At 39.8% G+C, this 22,905-nt stretch overlaps 1 protein-coding gene across 2 annotated transcripts in view; it reads left to right on the top strand.

Moving 5' to 3' along the window:
• The window catches only part of LOC111651769 (mannosyl-oligosaccharide 1,2-alpha-mannosidase IA), a 181,908-nt gene that overhangs the window by 117,924 nt on the left and 41,079 nt on the right, over positions 1–22,905 (top strand). For both annotated transcript variants that reach the window (XM_023401811.2, XM_023401810.2), the window contains exon 4: positions 2,851–2,931. In XM_023401811.2, coding sequence (XP_023257579.1) covers positions 2,851–2,931 — 81 coding nt within the window. The remainder of the gene's footprint in view (positions 1–2,850; positions 2,932–22,905) is intronic.

The raw sequence follows: 22,905 nt of genomic DNA, 5'->3' as shown, positions 1-22,905 counted from the left end.
GCTCTCATGTCTATATGGTAAATATGAAGCTGCAGTCGGTTAGCTTAGATAACAAAGTGTGTGCCTACAAGCATCTCTAAAGCTGACTAATTAACACATTTCATCCTGCATGTTTAATCTAAATACTGAAGTGTGAAAATGACGCTTTTTCCCAATTTTCCAAAATGTAAAACTATTCGTTTAAAGAACACAATTTGTCAAAAATGTGTTTGTTGCCAAGCCGCTGAGATGTGAGGAAATTTTTGTATTAGCATTTTGCTGGCAGCATCTAAAATGTAGATTAAGAGACAAATACATTTAATGATTATTGATGCCAATTATTGATTTACATTAAATGTAATAATGCAAAATAGGATTAAGCCTATAAATATTTTAAAGCAAAGATATATATGGAGATAAATGATACCATTGAACAGATGCCAGTGACTTCTCATCCCTATGCTGTTCCTCAGAGTGAAGCTAATTGCTCTCTCTGGCACCCAATTACAATTTCCTTATCATACACACTTGAGATAGCAATTTCCTTCTGAATGGGTCTCCAAGTCGGCGAGTACCAGTCTGCTTCAACCTTCAGCTCCCGTAAGAGGCAATAATTATGGTGACACATGCAGTGTTACCTCTCATTTCATATTTCATTTAGAAAAAGGCGTAGACCAAATACTTGTAATGTTGGCAAACAGAAACAGCAACTTACAACAGTTTCTTTTCTTCCCAGGTTTCATAGTTGCAGCCTGAGAACATTACATTTTTCTGCAAAATTTCAGGTATACAGGCGTCTTGTGCTTGTTTTTGCCATGAGACTAGATATTTATGTTTATGCACACATAGTTAAGAGCTGAAACCGTTTCTGTTGAAAATGCCGGCTTTTAAATTATATAAAAACATACAGAAGTTTAAAAAGAGAGGGTTGCTTGATGAAAAGTCCCTTTTGTGTTTCTTTATAGAAGACGTGATACACTGTTGCTATTTTTTCCAAAAAGCATTAGGCAGGTTGCTATTAATGGCTGGGTAAAAATCACAGTGGAGTTGCAATTACTTGTACTCTTGTAGCTCACACAGAAAATTTGGCATAACCTACATTTCCATAGCACTAATTCCATCAGTACAACACCAAAGTGAGCAGTTTGTGTCGCTAGTTCTCTAGTTGGGGGCTATTGCTTCATTTTTGCTGTTTCTTTTGATCACTATTAAGTTACCATGAGTAAAACTCAACACTAAGAGGTTTTCTGAACAGTTTAATTAAATAAAGGTCAAAGCCACCAGCCAATATTTGACAATTTACAGTATTACTATAATCAGTTAAAAAAAAAAAAAGACACTTGGACTAAAACTATAAACAGATGAAATTTCATATTGTACAGCAGAGGGGATTGAATAAAATTCAACTTCAGTCAGTAAACCTACTCTGTTAATCGATATTGCTTTGTAGCTGTAAGAGACTCTCAGACAAAAGAAGAAACAAAACACTTGGGGAACGTGATTACATGGCTTAAACTTTCTGGCCTGACTTTTTGAGGCTGGCCTGACTCTAGCCACTGAGTTCTTTGGAGAGGGAATCTCCATTTCTACAGGCCTGCAGAGAGAGGAGGGGGAAGCATGGGAGCCTGGTTTGTAGAGAGACTGCCTCATAAGCAGAATTTCACGAGTCTTATACCCACAGCGGTAAATGTGTCTATCAACCGCCAGACAACCTGTTCCTGAATGCCCATGAGAAAGACACTGAACTCAGCTAATGTAAAACAAAACCAAAGCCAAGTGTAAAATGAGAGCAATAATGAGTGAGGACTTATTTAATTAGAAGAATTTATAGCTCTAACCATCCCTCTTAACTATATTGTATTTTGGGGTGGTGATCTGGCATAGAGGATTGTGCAAATACATTGATACTGGCGCTTTGATGTTGGCAATAGATGCTGACTACTTTGTTGGCTGGATATCATCCTTGTGTTATACTGTCAGACTTGAATACATTGCAATTTCCTGAAGTGGGATAATAAGGTTAATCATTTAGTCAATCCGTAGGGGTTTTGTAGTTCTGTCACATCACCCGCTTGCAAGCACATTTGCTGTTTTCAAGGGGATTTACTGGAAAATGGCCTTTGTGCACCTGTCCCAAAAAAAAAAAACAGTACATGACAACGACTGCAGAATATGAGATGCCTGACAGAGTTTGTAATTGTAGTAGTTTGTCAAGTATAGATAATTATAGGCTAATTTTGGCTGCTGTAACTCAATTAAAATCTTGAGATATTTCTATATTTTTCTTACTGTCAACAAATTCTGTGAAAAGACCTAAACCAACCATGAATTGATCCTATTAATAAATGTTGTCTGAGTAGCTTATTCACAGCTTATTCCTCTATGCCATAGACCCCCATTAATGTAAGTCCAGAAAGCGCAAAAGATTCCTCCAGAACAGAAAAAAACTAAACACTCAACTGGTAAAGAAATGTAACTTCACCCTTAAAGCAGGCTTAAGTATGGCGTCTGAATACGTTACGTGATCTGATGCAGCTGTAACATCTGTGGAACAAACATTCAATGCAAATCAGCATTTCTGAATATGATCAGTTTCTTTTCACATGTCTGTGTTTCCCAGAGACTTAACAGCTTGACATGAAATATTTATCTGCACATCTGGGTTGTACTATACCCAAGAGATTTACAATTAATCTACAAGCTATCCCAGTTGTTAAATAATTTCCACTCAAAAAAAGCATGGATGAAGTAGGAAAAACAACATATTATGACTACAATCCATAATCATCACTGTGCTGCTTCACCACAGACTCAGACCTGGGCTGAATATAACATTTGACAATTTGATCTCTCTCCCTCTTGGCTCAACAGAACGGTGAAGCATCGCTCTTTGAGGTGAACATCCGTTACGTCGGCGGGTTGCTGTCGGCGTACTACCTGACAGGAGAGGAGGTAAGATTAATAGATGTCTGTTATCCCCCTTCTCTGGTGAGATCTGCTGCTTCCTTTATCCCCATCCAACCCTGCAGTTTGAATGATGTAGAGGCTGCCTCTGAGTGTGACTGCATTTGTGTACATCAATGAGTGAGTGTATGTTGTGTCAGTGCCCACGAAAGCATTTTCAAACTGCTACTTTTTTTTTTTTTAAGCCAAAACAATAGTGGCTGTCTAAACTGTATGCATAAACCTCATTTTTATAAGAGTTTTAATGATTTTGATTGTAAAAGTTTGGATTTTTAAAAGGAGCAGATACATCCAGAAGTTGTTGTGACTGCTGTACATAGTAAACGAGGCCCTGTTGTGACCAAATCTGCTGTCCTATAAACAGTAGAAACACAAGTCGTTGAATTACAGAGTTTCAACGCTCCATTACCTGACAATTTGTGGGCTGGCTTACTCGCTGTCTTACTGGGAGTTTAGTTCAGGGTCTCTCTGCATTCATTTGACGGACTGGTCCCGGATGTCTTAGCTTGTTGTCACAGAGGCTGGAGGTTCGGATAGATGGTTAGCTATTACCCACAGAGGAGAAAATTCATCTCCTGGTAACTGCAAGGATGTCTCATTTACATGCCGTGGGTTTTCTCAGCTAGTTTGCTGACATAAGTCACAAGCAGGCCCACATTCAGAAATTACCTGGTTTAGCTCAGAGTTGGAGTTGGTGGGGGTTGAACCCTTCAGCTTCTTTTTACTTCCCTGTGCATTCACAGGGGCTAATGTTAAACCAGCTGTTGTTGGTCAGTAAAGAATAGAATACTTCAAATAATCAGCTCTAACTTTACATTACTTGTGTTGCATTTTTGTTGCAGTATTTCAGTGTTGTGTAGAGGTGAGAGAAGCAAGCTGACAACTAAAAATGATATGGTTAAATTTGGGTGGCAATGAATAAGAATTATTTTTGCTCTGCTTGAAGAGCTACCACAGCTGTGTCCTTGAAGAAGCCACAGTCCCTCCAAGTGTAACGGGCTGCGGTTACGATGGACAGCGTCCAGGTGTGAAGCTGTGAAACTTTATGAGTGTGAAGCAAGGCCTTGTCCGAAGAAGGGAGGCGCTGTAAACCTTGGCTGGATAAATAAAGGCTTAAAAAGTGCCTGTGACAACCACACAGCACAAATGGTTCAGTTCATTATCACTGTATTGTGAAGTCACTGGAGGTCAACGTGTCACAGTAATGAGCATCTGCCTGTAGCAGCCTCCTGGAGCATGCACACAACATACTCTGTTGTCCTGTTTTGAAAGCCTCAGTGGAGGAGGCTGAAGTCCTTGCAGAAGCAGAATTAATGGATAGTATCCAGTGACATATGAACACTCTAGTTGGTCTAATAGACATTGATTTGCAGGCCAAGCGAGTTGAAGGGAGAGCAGCATAAAAATTGTCCACCATCGCTGGATGAGTGAAATATGAATACATTGCCGGAGCACAATACATAGTTGAATCCATTATTCCACATTTGCGTCCCAATAATGCGATGCAGAAAATGTTCTTCTATTTTATTCACTGGTCCATGGAAAATTCTATATATGGCTTCGATAATGACATTATCTAATATGAGTGTGTGGATGTGAGCGTGAAAAGAAAGAATAGAGTGTATTATCTATGCTCTCAACTTGCCATGTCACGTAAGGACATTAGTACGAACTAGTCTGGGTGAAGTAAATCTGTAAAAAGAGACACCTTACTGCTACATTCAATCTTACTCTTTTTGACCTCAGTCTGTGTGATTAGTGTCGACATCCATCGCTGTTGCTCTCTAACTGCAGCTCCTCTCCTCACGCTCTTTCCCTTGCATTCGGACTTTCATACCATTTACACTACACCATCATTCTCCCGAGATGGAGCACACCATCTCAGTTTCCTGACGGACGTATCAATACCCTTTACAGTGGTGCATTTATCCATCACATGGCTGACTCGTGCTTTCTGTGAAGGGTCCCTGAGAGTGAGATTTATGGCTACCTGATCCCCCTCCCCTCCATTCCCCCATTAGGCTGTGTTGCTCTGAGTCTGCTGTTCCATCTGAATGATGAAACCAACAGTTTGAAGGTCTGTCACCGCTGCAGAGACTTAAATCACCTGAGATACACTGAAAGTGACTATTATGAGATTGTGGATTCAGTTTGACCAGAGGACATTGGGCAGCTGGTGCCGCTGTAAATGATTGCTGGGGAGCGGATGATGATTATGGCTCCTCGCGGGATGCAGTTTGAAGGAGAAGTGCTTGGAGCAGAACTGGAACAGCACCTGACCATTAATAATCTCCTGTTGTTTTGACCGTGTGTGTACTGTTTATATGTGTGTTTTCTTGAGGCCCCAGAAGGATAATGGCTAGTCTTTATGGAAGCAGTCCCCAGGTTAAATGTCTTGTTCAAACGAGTCCGGTCGCTGCCACCTCTGATCCTTTTTCTGCTCTTTCATCATTCACCGTCACACACACCTAGCCAGGCCAAATTGCTCTGACAGAAGTGGATATTACTTTAGGCGTTAGATGTCTGGGTTTTGCTGTGGTGTGTCTACCTGTATAGCTATATGTCTATAACCTAAGGCTGCAACAACTATTGTCATTACCTATTTCATTTTCTCATTATTAATTGTTTGATTGTTTAGTGTATAAAAAGTCATAAAATAGTGACAAATGCCCATCAAAATTTTTGGTAGTTGCAACCTACTGGCAGTTTAACTGACATTGCTACAGCCACCATTTTGTCAGATTTGTCAGAAAAATTTAAAGGTGATGTTTTACTACTCACCACAATTGCCATTGCAGCAACATTATTATTATATTATTATTAGGCCTTTTCATTACTGCTCATTTGTGATTTGTAACTATAATTTAGTTTTCCTGCTATCAAATTAGTTCTAACCAAGGTAATCATTACACTAGCAGTCTGCGGCTAATATGTTGCTCATACAACATTATTAATTTTTACTGTTGGGCTGCTCTTGCTCTTACTACTCATGTGGACTTTGTGTATGTCTACTAGATTACTTAAAGTGTTATACTTGCTATGGAGGACTTAACAGCTGGATGTAATTTTGTGAATGCTGTTTCTTTGTTAGTTGTATAGCTGGCAAGCTAGAAGCTAACATGCTAGCTAGCCAGCAACATGTGAACACTAGTCAGACAGAATAACTACCTGTCCAAGCTACTTTATATTTTCTCTGTACTGTGCCATTTACACCCTCCTGCTGTCTTGTACTTGGCATTGCACATCATTTAATTTAAGAGTTATTACTGAAGAGGGAAAACAGCTCTTGGCTAACAAGCTTATTTAGACATTCACACTTTACTCCATACCATCTTCTCCAGTCTCATAACCATCTGCAAACCATTCTGCATTTTGTGGAGCAGTTTTTTACATTAACAGAAGAAATGTAATAAAATATATGGTGCCACAGGGCTAATTAGCTCTAATAGCTTCCTCCATTTTGGACTCACCAAAGTTGAACTCAATACAAAAATCCAAGTTCAGAAAGCAGCACACATTTCTGAAGCTTGCACCTGTATTTCATAAATGACTTAAATGATTAATTGACTATTAAAGTTGTTGTCAATAAATTTAAAACAACTTTCATCAAAAACTTAAATGTTCACATGTATTTTCCTGCAAACACGTCCTCAGCTCCATATAAGCTCTGGGGGTGTTTATCGTGGGATCATTTTGTATGTAGTTTGCCTCAGTACATATTTGCATTACCATGTGGGACTTTTCAGGTGCTTGTGCATATTCCATGTGCCCCTCTCTTCACCTCCATATAAGAACATGTGTGATTTTTATGTTAATTCAACCTCCGTTTCTCCACTGCCTGTATGCCTACATGCAACCCTGTGTGTGTGTGTGCGCAGTGTGTGTTTCATTTGTCAGTGTCCATTTATATGCATATAAACGTGTGTGGTGTTAAGACCTTGTTTTCTCATCCCTTTCCCTTTGCAAGAACAGAGAACAGTGAAGAAAAAGGGTGTGTGTGTGTGTGTGTGTGTGTGTGTTGGGGGGGGGGGGGGGGGGGGGGTGAATTCAATCAGCCTTGTGTGAAAATTGCCTGTGGGCTGAGCCGAAGCAGCAGGGACAGAGGGAGGCAGCAGCCGGCAGAGGAGAGGAAAGACGTGTGTTCATATGCTCATCAAGCAAGAGGAAAGAGGAGATGAGGGAGAGGGGGTACAGGAGAGGTGGGTAGGAAAGAAGAAGTGTTTTCATATGCTGATCAGCAAAGATGAGAGTACATGAGAAGGTGATATAGAGAGGCAGAAGGAGTGGGGAAGGACAAGAGACAGAGAGTATAAAAGATGGAAAGAAATAAAGGATGATGTCATTAGCAGTATATCTATAGGGCCGGACGAGGGGTTGAATGTCCCTAAACTAATTTATCCTCTTTAATGCTATGGTATATAATACTATGACATTCACTCATAGCATACTATCTCTAATAAAGCAGTATTTTTAAGCTAAATGACACTAAATAAAAGTTCATTGATTGCACTAAAAGTGGAAGAAAAGTAATTTTTGTTTATTATTATAGTTTTGTTCTGGTAAACAACAAGCCAAAAGTTTAAAGATAACAGGAACAAATTCTGCTGCTGCCTTAACAACTTGGCTTCATAATTATCCTATAGCGGGGAATCCACCTGACTGAAACACAAGCTGAAAAGAAAATGTTTTTGCCAGTTATTTAGTCAATAACTGAGGTGACATGCAGGTAGAGCTGACCATCCAGTAATCACAGGATTGGTGGCTCAATCCGCCTGTCCACATGTTGAGGTGGACAACCTTGGGCAAGACACTTAACCCTTAATTGCTCCAGATGTTTAGGCCAGTGCCTTGCTTGGTAGCATGTGCCACCTGTGTGTCATTGTGTGTGTGAATGGATGAATGAGAGGTAAAATTGTAACAAGCTTTAGGAAGGTAAGACTGAAAATGCTGAATTTATGGCAAACTTTGTCAAAAGATGGTGACTGGTCTTTTTTTTTATTTTTTATAATGAGTTTCCCGGTACAGACTGCTGCTTGTTTGGCCAGTGACAATCCATCAGCCAGGTAAATTTTGAATATAGTTTTCTCCACATCTCAAGGGGTTTCCAACTGCAGTTCTCCTGTTGTTTAGAGAAGTAGAATCCTCCAGCAGACCAGATGATGATAGACAGCTGTCAGTCCCTTTGTTTATGATGGATGGGTGGGTGCATATGCTCATGATTTATTTATGAAGATAAACAGCTTGAGACTGACTCTCACTCAAGAGGTATACAGAATATGTAGCAAGAGTTACACAGAAAATAAAAATAAAGATCATTTCTAATATGCTGATAGTAAGCGTGCATCATGTTAAATTATCATCTGAGCTAGATAAATCATTAGTTGTCTCATTACATTTTTTGTGGTCACAACAACAACGTGATCATGGCAGATTAAGTGGAAATTGAGAAATATGTTATTAGAAATTCCGTTTTTTCTGGGGAAGGGCCCCTAAACTCCCCATGTAATTGGTCCTCTCCCATGTGTGACGGACTCTTTCTGCCCATGAAAGTTGCAGAGAAGAATAAAGACAGACTGCTGGGAAGGAGAGTAAAGAGAGTGGAGAGGTAAATAGGCAAAGAGGGAAAGCAGGCAAGTCAAAGAAAGGGCAGGAAAGAGAAATAGAAAGCCAGAGAGAGGCTGGGAAAAATGATAGTGAGAGGGTGAAAGACAGAATAAAGAGAGGAATAAACAGAAAAGAGCCAAAGAGAGAGAGGGTTCATATTTTTGTGCTGTAGGCAGGTAAGGATTAGGAGTCAGACATTACAATCACTGGTAGCAGCCACATTATGAACCTCATTTTATTCTGCAAAATCCTGTCAGGCCAACAAATAAAGGTCAAAGCTCTCTTTCTAAAAAAAAAAAGCTTTCTGCAAGACTAGGCACAGCTACTGATATAAAGACGTATGTTTTCCGAGAACTGAAATGTTGCTGTGGTTCTCCTTGGGAGGAAATAAACGCTTTTCTTATCTTGTTAGCTGGTTATTTCTATTCTGGGTCAATCACACAATCACATCCATGCATCTAACTTCGCTGGTGGTCCTCAATCCACCTCTTTTACATGTCTGTGGGACGACGGATGACCTGTTTATGAATGTTGAGAGAAAATGTAAGGCCCACAACTCTAACCTTTTCTACTCTGCAGCACTACAGCTGAACATTAAGACACTGTGACACACTAGGCTTTGTTTTTTCCTCCACTAAAGTTCATAAACTTTAATATTTGTTTATGGCCTGAAGGTGTTAGTTAATTCTGGTGACATCATATAAAAAATGTAATTTTAGATGTTTCTTTGTGAGAGAATGTGGTATTTGAGGGGTATGATGTTTGCACCAGTCCATGTTGTTTTCCTTCTAATTTGGGTGACCCACTTCTGTCTCCAAATATTTTTTTTTTTTTTTTTTTGGGTCATATCACAGGAGAGCGCACTCACATACAGACAATATAAATATCACACACATCACTTTGAGAAAAATGCTATAAATTGTAAACTTCTCAGAGATTACAGTTTATTTATTTTTCATTATTTCGATGTTTTCCTCTCTGTCACAGCATCATTAACTCGCATCATTAAGTGCCGAGGGTAACTCGGTTGTCACTTTAGCTTGCAGTGTGTGCTGCATGTATTAATAGAGGAACAAAGTTTGCTCTTAGAATGAATGATTTGACCTTTAGTCGCCTGCTTGAGAAGATCCTGCGGAGCAAATTGATATTCATAACGCGGCTAATGTCGACCAGTATGTCTTAAAACTCAATCACAACCTGATACGCAGGAGGAATATGAAAGTGATCTATCTCTGTACATGTGCCAGCATGTCTTGTCTTTCTTTCTGTCTGCGTCTCTCATTCTTCCAGCGCCTCCAGAAAATTTCCAACTCCCCTGACATTTTCATGTGGGGATGCAGCTGAATTTTATAATGTGTTTTACTGAGATGTTTTTATTTTTTATAATTCATATATTTATATTAAGATAAACGAAACATGGTGTAAACATTTCTGAAAATGTGATTAATTGATAGAATGAAATTACTCAAGTATTCAACCCTCTGGGTGTATTTCCATTATAGTGCACGCTGTTGCCTGCTGTGTGCTGGTGAAGATGTATTTCTTTGGCATACCCAGATGATTTGTCGCCCATGCTTGTATGAAATTTTGTGACTTGCTGAAAATTTTTAGCTTCAATATGTTGAAGTGGAAGGAGTGATGCAGCAGAGATTTCAGTGCTGTTCTGATGTCAAAAGATAAGACTGCAGCACATGAGGAAAAATTAGATTTTGTGTTTGTGCTGCCTGCCTGCTATGGCACAAGCATGTGCTATATCCTTCCCAGATTAAACAAACAATGTCTGCATGAACACATGTTATTCAAGAGCTCAGAAACTGTTTGTTGGGAACATGTTGGCAAACTTGACTTAGATAGAGATAAGTGCTTGGTTATATGCATGTGTTGTTGTGATGTGACTTATAGTCATTAAACGTACAACTGTCAGCATGTGCGATGGTGTACACATACTACTCCTTCTAACCTTATCTCCTAGGACTTATGTTTGTATACTAATTTGCAGCAACAAATACATATTGAATTGCCAAATCCAGGCAGCAGTTGCATTTTCCATCACAGCATTATTGGAAAACAAATTGGTTTTATACAGTGCATCATTTCAGGGAGACTTGCTTCTTGTATGGATGGTAAGATTGACAAATGGATGCTGTCAAGTCTCTGTAGAAAAAGTGACATCTGTGGCTCGTTGTGTTTGAGTCTACACACGAAGTCACTGAACTGTTTTTATTTTTTCTTTTCCATTAAACATTTCACTTAGTACCAGAGTGACATCAAACATCTCCTTTAAGCTAATTTAATTTGTGGTACTCAATGGTGATTCTGTCCCTCCCACTCAGGGACATCAAAGTGCTGTGACACAAAGCACCATGCTTTTAAAGGAACAAAAAAAAACCCAAAAAACAGGTAATTTGCTTAGTCATGGCTGATGCCAGGCCCCACCACACCTTCTGGTAATGTTTCCTCCTAATTTGACCTCATTTCCAAACGTGCTGCAGTTGCGTCATTCGCCCCTGGCCACAGTATTTCCCAAATGTCAGCTCTCAGGCCATATGCACCTGCAGCACGCAGCACTGACTGTGTGCTTTGAACTTTGTGCCACTGATTCATAAACATAATGTGATCTGAATAAATTTTTTGCACAGGCACTTGGGTGCAATTACATCTTTTTTTTTTTTTTTTTTTTTTTTTACATCTGTTTCTGTCAGTTTGGTAGATCTGTATTTTAGGAGTTTTGCCCGTTGCTCCTTGCAGATTTGTAGCTTTGCCATATTGAAAAGCTGCACTGCATGCTTTGTTCGCTGTGGGAGTATCTCACATTATTCCCTGTGTCAATCTTCCTGCAGCAGATCTTCAATAGTGGTTCAGTACTGGCACGCTCTGGTATCTCTTGGACTTTCTCTTTAAAAATATTGCTCAAAAATCATTGAAATAATTTTTTTTTTTTTTTTCTTTGAATCTGACCAGAAATCAAGTTCAGCGTCCGTGCTACACGGGTCTAACTGTGGATAACTTTCCCTTTGTTTGAGCTTAAACAGCCAATGACAGCCCTTTTGGTCCGTCTGCTACTTTCATTCCTTTCCCATCACCCACTGCAGCAGCTGGCAATAGAGAAAATATATCACCCACCCTGCCGTGCATCCTAGCGGAAAGGGTTACACTGTAGTGAAGATAAATTTATACCAGGTGACTTTTTTTTTTTTTTTACAGTACAATCAATTACTGCATATGGGGAGCCAGCTGAATAAATCTGAGCCTCAGTGGTCCAGTGAGTGGTGATATTCATCAGATTGTGCATGGATCACTTTTCAGCTGTCCTTTAGGGAGAGACAGGGACACCCCATCCCCCATCACACCGGCTGCCTCTTATATAAGCTGTGCTGAGAGGCAAAGGAAGATGGGAAAATGAAGTCTGGGTGAAATGGGAGATACTGTATATGCTTAGCCAGTGCAGGTGGGGGAGATTGTAGATGGAAATTATTTATTGTGAAGATGATGCTGAGTATGTCCGTGGTGAGAAGACTAGTGCCTACTGTGATTTAAGATAATATGTGGGATAACTTCGCGTAATTGAAAATATCTGTTACAGTTTTTTAATGTCATGCTGCCGTCCTAAAAATACAACAGCTTTATGTTAAATAATGATTGTGATTGATAAGTTTTTAGCCATGCTAGCAGCATGGCTTTAGGAATGGCAATATCAGTCTATCCATCAACAACAGTGGGATGAATTGGCATGAAATTTGGTAAAGACATTCAAGTGCCCCACAGGATGAATTGTAATAACCTCTCCTGACTTCTTTACTCCAGCAGCACCATTAGGTGAAAATTTGAATTAGTCCAATATCGCTTAACCAGCGGCATCCCCACCTGCCTCAGCTGGACTTTGTGTTTTATGTTAATTAGCAAATGTCACAATGCTAACACACTAAACAAAGATGGGGAACATGGAAAACATCATACCTGCTCATGATCAGGATATTAGGATTGTCATTGTGAGCATGTTAGCATTTGACAATCTCTATATGTGGTTTAGTTGGTGTATCATGTGTCAGTTAATTGTGGTATCATAAGTAGATTTGAATATAATTTTCCTTCATGTATCTCAGTTAGAGATGCAACAATTAGTCAATTAATCGAATAACTGATCGACAGAAAGTTAATCAGCAACTGTATTGAATTTTTTTTTTAAGTAAAACTAGCGCTTCATTGGTTCCAGAAGAACCAAGAGTAAAGAAGAACTGCTAGATATTGGCATTTGGCTGCCTTCTGCAAGTCTTAGCTGATTTTTCTGCTTTGCGAATAGAAAACTGGAATCGAATCCATTTAGCCCAAGCCTCATACTTTATAACTCTGGCATTACAATAGCTTAACACTGAAGTTGGGTAAGATAAATTAGTGCAGTAAGTGTGAATGAGCCGAACACACACCTTTGTGCTTGTATCATTTTCATGTATGTGTGTGTCCTGCTGCCTGTATGTGAGCAGTGTACCTGCCTGGGCATTTTATCTGTTTGTCTCCTTTTGCCGAAGAGCTGAAGAGCCGAAACGCGCTTTTGGAAGAAATTTCATTTCCTCAGATCAAAGTGAATCATCATAATCGCACAGTAACCTGCCGCGCTCCATAGTCCCTGCCGCAGGCTTAGCCGTGAAAGGAAAGCTCCCTATCCCAAACCTCCATTCTGCTCTGTGTACAAACACCTAATCCCATTTGTGCAGAGTTAAAATAACTGTGCTCCGCTCCACTCTTACATCTTTTAGTTTTATTATGGAATTAAGAAGCACTGGATAAGAACAACATCTCATAACCAGCAGCTCACACATCTTGCATTATAGCTTGTTCAAATGTTAAATGCACCAGAGCATCCAGCTTATTTAATATTTGTTTGGGTCTTGTACAGTTGGCTAATAATAACTCACTCTCTGAATAAATCTGTCACTCAGCAATAAGCTAGCAGCTTTTTTTTTTGCCAGAACTGCAGCCAACTGAGCTTCCAAGGATATGTCTCTCTGCCTGCTTGAATTATTACACAATTAAAAACGTGAATAGTGTTTTTAAGCTCCTAGAAAAACACAGGATCCTTCTCTTTTCTTTATATCATTGCCCTTCATGTGTCCCCACCTTCTCTGAATCAGCCTATTAGTTCTCTTCTTGTATAAACCCTTCAATTAGTCTTTTTTAGCAGTACATAACATTCTTGGTGAAGTAATTGGACTCAGCCTGGGAGAGCTTTGGCACCAGCCCAAACGAGCCCAAACCTCAATAGAAGCCCTGTTGAGAGACTGATGATTTTTTTTTCTTTTTTTTTTTTCTTTCACAAGTCATTCCAGTCCGAAAGGACGCGACACAGGCCAAACAAATCAAATCCAGGGGATCGTTAGGCAGTTCTTAATGATGTCAGCCTTGTAGCATCCAGGCCTTTTCAGACTCTGTATAGCTCACAGCCCTGGGGCCTTATTTACAGGCTTCAATGCACCTCTCTGTCCATCAGCAATTAAAGGAGAGAAAAAGAGCCCGTTTGTACAGTTGAGGATGAACTGAAGACATTTAAACAAAATCCAAGTATTCAGAATATACTTTTGATTGTCAGTATACGGAACGAAATGTGAATTAAAAACTATTCTTATCTTAAAAAAATTGTAACTTTTTCCCCACCAAAGGCAAGGATTGCTTTTGGATGCAAAGACAAAAATTTGTTTCAGCAGAAGAGGATATTGCCTCAGTATGCTATACAGCATTATTTAAAGGGTCAACAAGCTGGCTTTTACAGTGATGGCTGGTGGCTTCAGCTGCAATCAATGCCTTCCTGGAAGCAGAGTGTCTGTGTGCAGTGCGACTGGTGGCTGATTTGTCGCCAGAGAGGTTTAAAGACTTATGAACACAGATCATGTAGATTTGTAGTCACAGTAAATACATGAAGAAAAACAAAAGAAAAAAGAAACTCTCGTTATTAAGCAAAGCTTATCAAAATAGAAGATGTGATGGCTCAGCATCTAAATGTGTTGAACCCGACATTGTTGTTTCATTTGGTTTGTATATTTTCCAAAGTGTTTTTTTCATATTTTTGTGAATTCAGTGTGAGTAGATGAGTTGTGAAGGAGCCAGCAATGATATCGAGTTAGGATATGAAAAATAGAGCGCATTAAAGTTTTGCCAGGGGTCTTGCTTATGGTTTTGTTGAAGCTGAAAGGAAACAGAGATACATGGACATTTGAATTGAAAGGTTTTTCAAGCCTAAACACACACTGTGGCTCATCCTGCCAAGAGGGTATTTTTAATTCAGACAGTGTTGGCCATCACCGCTTTTTATTCAAAGCAAGACCTCATGGAATTGGTTTGGGTGGCGGCCTCTCTAAAAGTAAGCTAGAGAGATAAACACATGTGCCAGTGTGAGTTTATGCATCTTTGTGTGTTTCTGTGTGCATGTATTGTTTGTGTACAAAACAATAACTCCTCACCAAATAAGAAATCTGCAGCACATTGAATAAATAACAGTGTCACAAAGAGGAGCCAGAACAGGGGACAGGACGGTTGCAGCCTCAGAGCAAACAAGCTGGAGCAGAGCAGCAAAGATTGTTGACAGTTAAGCTGATTCAAAGTGGATTTTGGGTCAAGAGGAAAACTTGAGCTGTAATATTACCACAGAGGCAGTATGACAACAATATGAAAAATTGCCCAATTTGGTCGAGAAGACTAAGTTTGTCTTATTGAATTCCATTTGAGCTGATTAATGTTTTTGTTCTGTCCCAGCACAGCGATACAGAACCAACTGCCACAGCTTTTCAATTCCAAATGTAATTGAGTGTGTGTTTTTCATGAAGCTGCAGTGGCCATTAATTAGGCGCATAAAAAGCAGCAAGTTAATTGTGCGACAGGTTAGAAAGCCTACTTGCAGTCATCAATTAGATGATAAATAATGAATGAAATCTCCCCATTCGTAGCCTGGGGAAATTCAATTATTTATCATCCTCACTTCTTCCCTGGAGGAAGCTGCACATCCGTGTAACAGCTCAGGTAAATTATTGGCTTAACATTCTCACCACAGACAACTATAGCTTTGTGTGTGTGGAACAGCTAACCTCCAGCCACAATGCACACAATAACACATACACGGGTACATGCAGACACCCACACACACATACACACACACGCATTGAAACACACATTATCTTGATCCCAGGCGGAGGTGGTAATTGATCTGTTTCTTCATATTAAGTGTAACACAATTAGCTAATGGACCAGGCCCCTTAGTAGTCATGCAAGCAGAGATTTGGTAGCACTCCCCTCAGAGCTGATGATCGGGGAGGATGAACAGCCGTCAGGACCGGGCTGGCAGTTCCTTGCTCCTCCTCACCAAACGAATAGCCCCTTCCCGGCTTAAATGTATCATTATGGCTGCAGTGCATGTCCTTTTGCTTGCTGTGTGGGTAATGGAGCTCAGTCTTGCAGCTGCTGCTGAGACGTCCTTCAGCTGTCAATCAAAAGGATGCGTCTGGACAGCGGTTCCTGAGAGATGCAATGATGATATACTGTCAAGTATAAAAAAATGATATTGAGTTTGCGCCAAAGTTGCAGCCATGACTTGCAACATTAAGTTATGCTTTGCTTGAACTCTATTTTCACCCCCTTCTTTTCTTTTCTTTACATCTTATTTCTGTCCCTTTTCTCTCCTCAGCTTTATCTTGGTTATAACATTACTCCATGTCCCTGCCAGCTGAATGCGTGCCTCCGCCCTATTGTATTCTCCAGAAAAGGGGTGCTACTTGCAAACAAAGTGAGATTGCTCTGGGATAAAGGAGTCAGCTCACAAACTCCACCCGAGGTAGTAACGCTTCCCTGTGCGTCTGAGGAAAGAGGGGGGACGTAAACAGAGTGTCCCCCCCGGGCCTGTGGGAGCGTCTGTGTTCACAGCACGCCTTCAGCTCGGGGAGTTCATACATCTTAGTGCTTGGGTGACAGAGTTCTTTCTCTCTATCTCTCACTTTTTCTTTAGCCTGTGCGGGCAATTTAAGATCACATACAGTACACCACCAATCAAAACACTATGTCTGATGAACCGAGCAGGACAAATATGTGCCCTCCTCCAGGCTTTTGCACCCCTTCGGCCTTTACAATGACCGTTTTTGTTATATCTCTCGAATCTGAGTTCATGGTCCCTCACGGCCGCATGAGGCAGAAGCATTCACACAGAAACTCTCCCGGGCTTTTTCAAAGAAAGCTTCCATCTGTACTCTGACGATAAATTATAATCCTGTTTCCTGTATAAAAATGAAATATTGTTCCTTCCCAACTCTTTTTTTATCTGCTAATATGAATCTCTTTGTTATTTTTTTTCTTTCATCTCAGTTATCTGTTGCGGTGCTGCAGTCCATCGGGATGAAGGGATGAGATTAAAGAATAGACTTTTCTTCTGCGATTTCCCCATGATTGATTGCTCTATGGCGCTTTGCAAGTGGATTTATAATTCCTATTGCGAATTCATCTGCTTGATTTGATTCTCTGCACGAAATGCTTTTAATATTCACAGTCCCATGGAGCAATTTGTGTTTTAGTGAGCAGCAAGGCCAAGTATGGCCGTCAGTTGACTGATGTCTCACTGCTGCTGCTGTCGACATGCAGCTGGTGTCACGCAGCTCATGATCAGCCTGTATGACTGTGATCTACAGTCTGTATCATCACTGTAGGTGGTCTGATTGAAGTCAGACAACACATTTAGTTATGGCAAGCACAGATCACACTTTGATGGCAGCAAAAAAAACCAAATGCTCAAAAAAATAAATCCAGAGTGTTTTTCATCTGTGCCTAGCAACAGTCAGTGCTGGGGTTTTGAAATAAATTCGTCTACCAGTCACAACCTGAGGTCTACCTGCGTAGTCATGCAAGAAAATCAAAGCTGTGCAGCCACGTCGCTTTGTAATTCCAGGAAAAGGTTGAAGAGTACAGTACATGTGTTCTTTTGAAAGCAATTTGCAGTTTCCCATTTACAGGTACATATACTCACACAAAGTACAGCTCGTGTTGTCACACATGTTGCACATACAGTTGTAAATAAGATACAGCACCTGCACACTGTGTTGAAATCAGTATAAAAACCATATCAGCCATATTGTACTGCAGTTGTAAAGCTTCAGAGAGGTGTTGATTCAACTTCAGCTTCAAGCCGTAGTTTTTTGTGTTGTAATACTGTATTTGAGGATACCATATTTAAGGTAGAGCCAAATCAATTGATTAATCAATTAGTCGAAAGACTAGAAATGTAATCGGTTAATATCAGAGACAATAGTAAGGAAAGTGTTAGTGTTAGAGTCTTAGTCAAAGGCAATTTGAAGACACTGGACTTCAGGAAACTGTGACAGGTACTTTAATCAATTTTCTGACATTTTATATTCCAAACAAAGCGACTGATACTCAAACAGTCGCTTATTTCCTAATAATGAAATGATAGATAATGAAAGTAATTGTTAGATGCAGCACTACAAACAACAATGGTAAAAATGAGAATAAATAAAGCTGATACCAACAATTGATCAGGAACAGAGTCGCCACAAACAATTATTTTAATTATTGATTAATCTGAGGATTATTTTCTCGATTAATCCTTTGGTCTGTAAAATGCCTGAGAAAAGTGACAAATACCCTTTACAATTTCCAAAGTAATGTTTTCAGATGTCTTGTTTTGTCTGACCAACAGTCCAAAACCTAAAGATAGTCCATCATTTAACTGATTATGCAGCTATTTAGGTTGTTTGTGTTACTAGTCCTTACAGGAGAAGGGTGTGTGAAAAATATTTCTGTTCAAGTGTGAGGGACATCTTACAAGGTAATACACACCAATACACAACCCAGCCTACAGCCTCAGTTGAGTCAACACCTCTTTGGCACAATCTCAACCAAAATCTAACACTGCAGTTCTTACTGAGTTGTCATTTATCACACGGCTGTAATATTGGCTTACATTACACTTACAAGTGTCACTTTTATTGTTTCCATCCATTCATTATTCAAATTTTATATTTTTTGTTTTGTGTTTTATGAGTTTAGTTTTTCTGCACTGCTGCAAAACCCTCTTGATGCATTAATACAAACATTTATCACACTCAGCCCTCAGACATCTACAGTATTTAGTGAGTTCTCATGTGTAAATTGCTTGTTTAATGTTAATATAGCCCTCATTTGTCTTTTTCTTGTTTTCTTATGCTGAGTCTCTCTCTATTTACTTTGTAGCTGTATAATTTCTCCATATGGATCATTAGTTTGATCGTTTACTCATCGTATCCTCCCAGTTTAACCCCTTTTCTCCAACTGGGAGCTATGAACCTTGTACATGACCGTTTTAATAGTAGTTTTTCAGGTAATTGATGGCGTAGGTCACTTACTGTCCCTGCTTAGACTTTTTTTTAAGCCAGTCTTGGAAGCCTTACTTCTATTAGGAAAAGTACTGCTGTATGTGCATGACATTCATATCAGACTACATTCTGCTTCCTCCTGTCCGTGGTAATGTACAGGTGAAGATGAATGCTGACTTTACAAAAAGGATTTGTATTCATACTCCCTGGTGGCTCTGGGTTAGTGAACCCATCACTCTGAGTAGGTTCGAAATAGGATTATTGCGCATTCTGACAGTCGGGGGTGAAAAAGAGTTTGATACATTGGTTAATATGCATGCAGGCTTAAGCCCACAGTTCTGGGCCTGTTCCCAAGTGGAGAGGTGTGTAGATCAGGTATTAACTCTGCTGAGAGCCCAGAACTGGTCCTTTCTGGAAAGTAGGACAACTGTCATCTTTGCAGGAAGGTATTTTATCACCAGGTGACAGTAGCCAGGTGGTGGGTGTCACATTTAGTGGGTACAAATGTGGTACAGACGAATAAAACCTCAATGTGTGAGGGCTCAGATTTAAGCATGTAGATGCACACTGACATGTCTAAATATAAACATAATACACACAAACAGAAATACACAGAGCATTAACACACAATCCATAAAACCCCACAAAAAAAAAGATCCTTCATGTGGGCAGAAAGAAGGAAGTGAACAATCTATTATTTGTATCCCATCTGTATTTCAAAGCTCCTCCAGGGCACTGAACAATCTTACACTCTTTCCCTGTATTTATCGGTCTACCTGTCTGCTTCCTCTTTCCGTCTATTGGGTCAGGTAGTGAAAAGCATCTCCAAATTTGTAAAAACTGGGACTTCAGCTCAGTAACAAGCTTTTTCAGTCCCACTTATTGTTTCTTAAAGGGGGATATTTGCTCATATGGCCCCGGTTCGAATCCCGCATCGGACGGCCTTTCGCTGCATGTCATTCCCCCTCTCTCTGCCTCCCTGTTTCCTGTCACTCTCCACTGTGCTGTCCATTAAAGGCATAAAAGCCCAAAAAAAAAAAAAAAAAATACAATAATGCGGACCGGGGGTAGAGCTTCAAAGCGTGGCTCAGTTTGATGTTCACCTATACTGCGATTAAGCACCTGTCATGTGCACCTTTTCATCTCATCAGCTCTCTTCTCTTTTAACATTTGTTTCAAATGGTGGTAGAAAGAGCTGAAAAATTAGTTTGTTTCTTTGGTATTCACCTATTACTTCTCCCTGAGAAGTTTACAGTCCTTAGTGGTTGAGGTCACAGGAAACTATACCTGCCTCATAAACAAAGCTTTAACGTGTATTCAGACGTGGCATGATTTAATACAAAGTGACAAAGTGATACGAGTGAATTAATAGAAGAGAACGTGAGAGGATGCAAATTCATTCTTGGCAGCATGAAATTTGGAGGGAAGACACGTCTGTCCAAGTTGAAAGTGTTTCACAAACACTTAAGGAGACGAGATGAGAAAGGAGAAATATTACAAGGACTAGAAACGAGTCACACTCCACACACATCTGTGACAGTTGTTTCACTGGCTGTTTGAAGCAAATAAACACAGACAGCACAAACAGTCCAGCAGTCACATTTTTACAAATAAGGCAACACAGCAAAGTGGCTTTGCGTTATTTCTGAACGCATCTTTGCAAAGGTTGGTCAGTAGAAAGCTTTGAGTGTGAAGAACTGGGAGTAGGTTTCAGTAAGAATCTATATCAGTGAAGTTGATGAAACAGTAACTAGCTGTTATCTGTTGTTTCCTCCCCTCCCTCAATGTTAGTCCAGTGGACAGATTGAGCATGGCTTTGGTTTCGAGCCGGTGTGGTCTGATTAACACAGGAAAATGGGCCTATGTATCACTCCATTAGCGGCAGACAGAGGGTTCTGCTGATAGTGTCATCTGCCATTACATGCCGTCATAAGATACTCCCATTTTCCCCATTTTCTGCATCCCCCACCAGCCTCTGCTCCAAATTACTTTATTGTGGAGATGAAGCTGGTCAGCCTGGCAGAAGGTAGTTTTCTGTCTCTCCTCCCTAAACCTGATGCATATAATCATGCACATATAGGGCTGCAGCTAATGATTATTATTATTATTATTGTTTGTTGTTGTTTTGTTTTTTTAAATGATAATTTACCAAAGTAATATTAGAGAATAATGAAAAATAGCAAGCATAGTCTCCCGGAGTCAAGGATGATTTGTCCTACCACCAGTCCAAAACCCAAAGGTATTCAGTTTAAAATGATATAAAACAGAAATAAGCATTAAATACTGGAGGAGGTTAACATTGGACATTATCACTTTACAAATGGCTTAAATGGTAAATGGTTTCTTTTACTTTTATTCTATTCAACCTTCATTTAAGCAGGTGCGGACCTGCATAAAGAGTTGCAAACTAAATCAGCTAATGGATTAAACAAAAGACTAAAAAAACGAATTCTTTGTCCTTAAATAAATAGTCAGTTAGTCGGATTAATTCAACGTAAGTGTCTTGATTTACCATTATTTTAAGACAATTTTTAAAGAAAAAATCTGAAAGATTCTGTTGTTCCAGTTTCTCAATTGTGAGAATTTGCTGCTCTCTTGGTCTCGTGTGATAATGAACTTAATATTTGGTCATTAACGTGAAAAGAAACAATCATCTTGGGTGTTTTATGCCATTTTATGATCTGAACAATTATTCAAGAGAAGAATCAGCAGATTAACTCACAATCAAAGTAACTGTTCATCACAGGCCTACAAATAACAATTCTAAAATAGGTATAAACTGACAATGATACACAGATATCAGACACACAGATATCAGAGCCATCAGTTTAAATTTCGTTTGCAGCAGAAAACAAGAGGGTTTTCTTTTCCGTCTGTTTGTACTTTTGGTACAAACAGCACATGCAGTCGTGTGATCAACATCGTCAATGAACTTTCTGTGGACTGAGTGAGAGAATAATTGGCCTACATACATACTTAAGTTGTTTGCCCGGACACAAAGTTTGTAATTCTGGCTTTCACCTTTCCATCTATCATTCTCTGTCTTTCTCAAACACACACACACACACACACACACACACACACACCCTCTTGTGATGAATGCTCTGGTGCTTGCTGACATGAGCCTGCAACTGGAGATGGCAGGTGTCAGTCAAATGTTCCCATTAAGATGGAAATGATGAATTCACTGAGCAGGAAGAAGTGTTTGACAGGACCGAAGCTGGGTCAAACTCGTTCAGTGATCAGCCCACGTCGTTGCACAGCAAACACTCGATTTATCTTTGAGCATGAGATATGGTATGCTGCAGTCAGATGAATACATAACATTTATGTGCTCTGTCTGCTTTGGAGCCATAATTGGACAATTTGTTTCTGCAGCTGTAGGAAAAAATAATTGAGTATAGCCATTGTGACAGTCTGGATTTTCATAATTAGTGCAGCGAAAGTAGGATTTCTGACAACAGTTATCATAATGGTCACTGCTATTCCCAGAAGTACTTGTCTTAGAGATTTACATTACTAGGACTGATGATGAAAGGGGTGAAAAGCGAAAGTGAGTTCACAGTGGAGCCCTTTTTCCTCTCTGTATAGCATATGGTCTACCTGTATCCATGGCAACCTGAAAGCAGAGCATTATACAAGATGAAGGGAACTGGAAGCGGAGAGACGGGGCATATTTGTTTTGATGTAGTCACATTGCATGAAAGAGGATGGCAGCCATCGAATGTGTCTACCCATGATGCCCCGGGACAACTCTCTGCCAGCGGCGACTTCACTTTCCCTTCTCTCTCTCTCGCATTGTGACGTTTCAAAAAGTGTCAAGCATCCCAAACAAGACGGCATCTTGCTTCATCTCTGTACCCTCATGAAAGATCAGATTCTTTGAGCTCTTTGATATCATGTTTTGTTTTGTTTTTTTTATTTCCTTGAAATATGAAACTTGCAGCTTCTTTAAAAGAAGATGTATATGACCAAAGTTCACAGTAGACAGACACAGCTGGATCCAGTCAGCAGAATC

Source organism: Seriola lalandi, unplaced genomic scaffold (genome assembly GCF_002814215.2).
Source record: "Seriola lalandi dorsalis isolate HSWRI2012SDOR001 ecotype SW California unplaced genomic scaffold, Sedor1 jcf7180002053771, whole genome shotgun sequence".
Taxonomy (NCBI): Eukaryota; Metazoa; Chordata; class Actinopteri; order Carangiformes; family Carangidae; genus Seriola; species Seriola lalandi.
The sequence above is the reverse complement of the archived record's forward strand: the minus strand, read 5'-3'. Positions and strand labels throughout refer to the sequence as shown.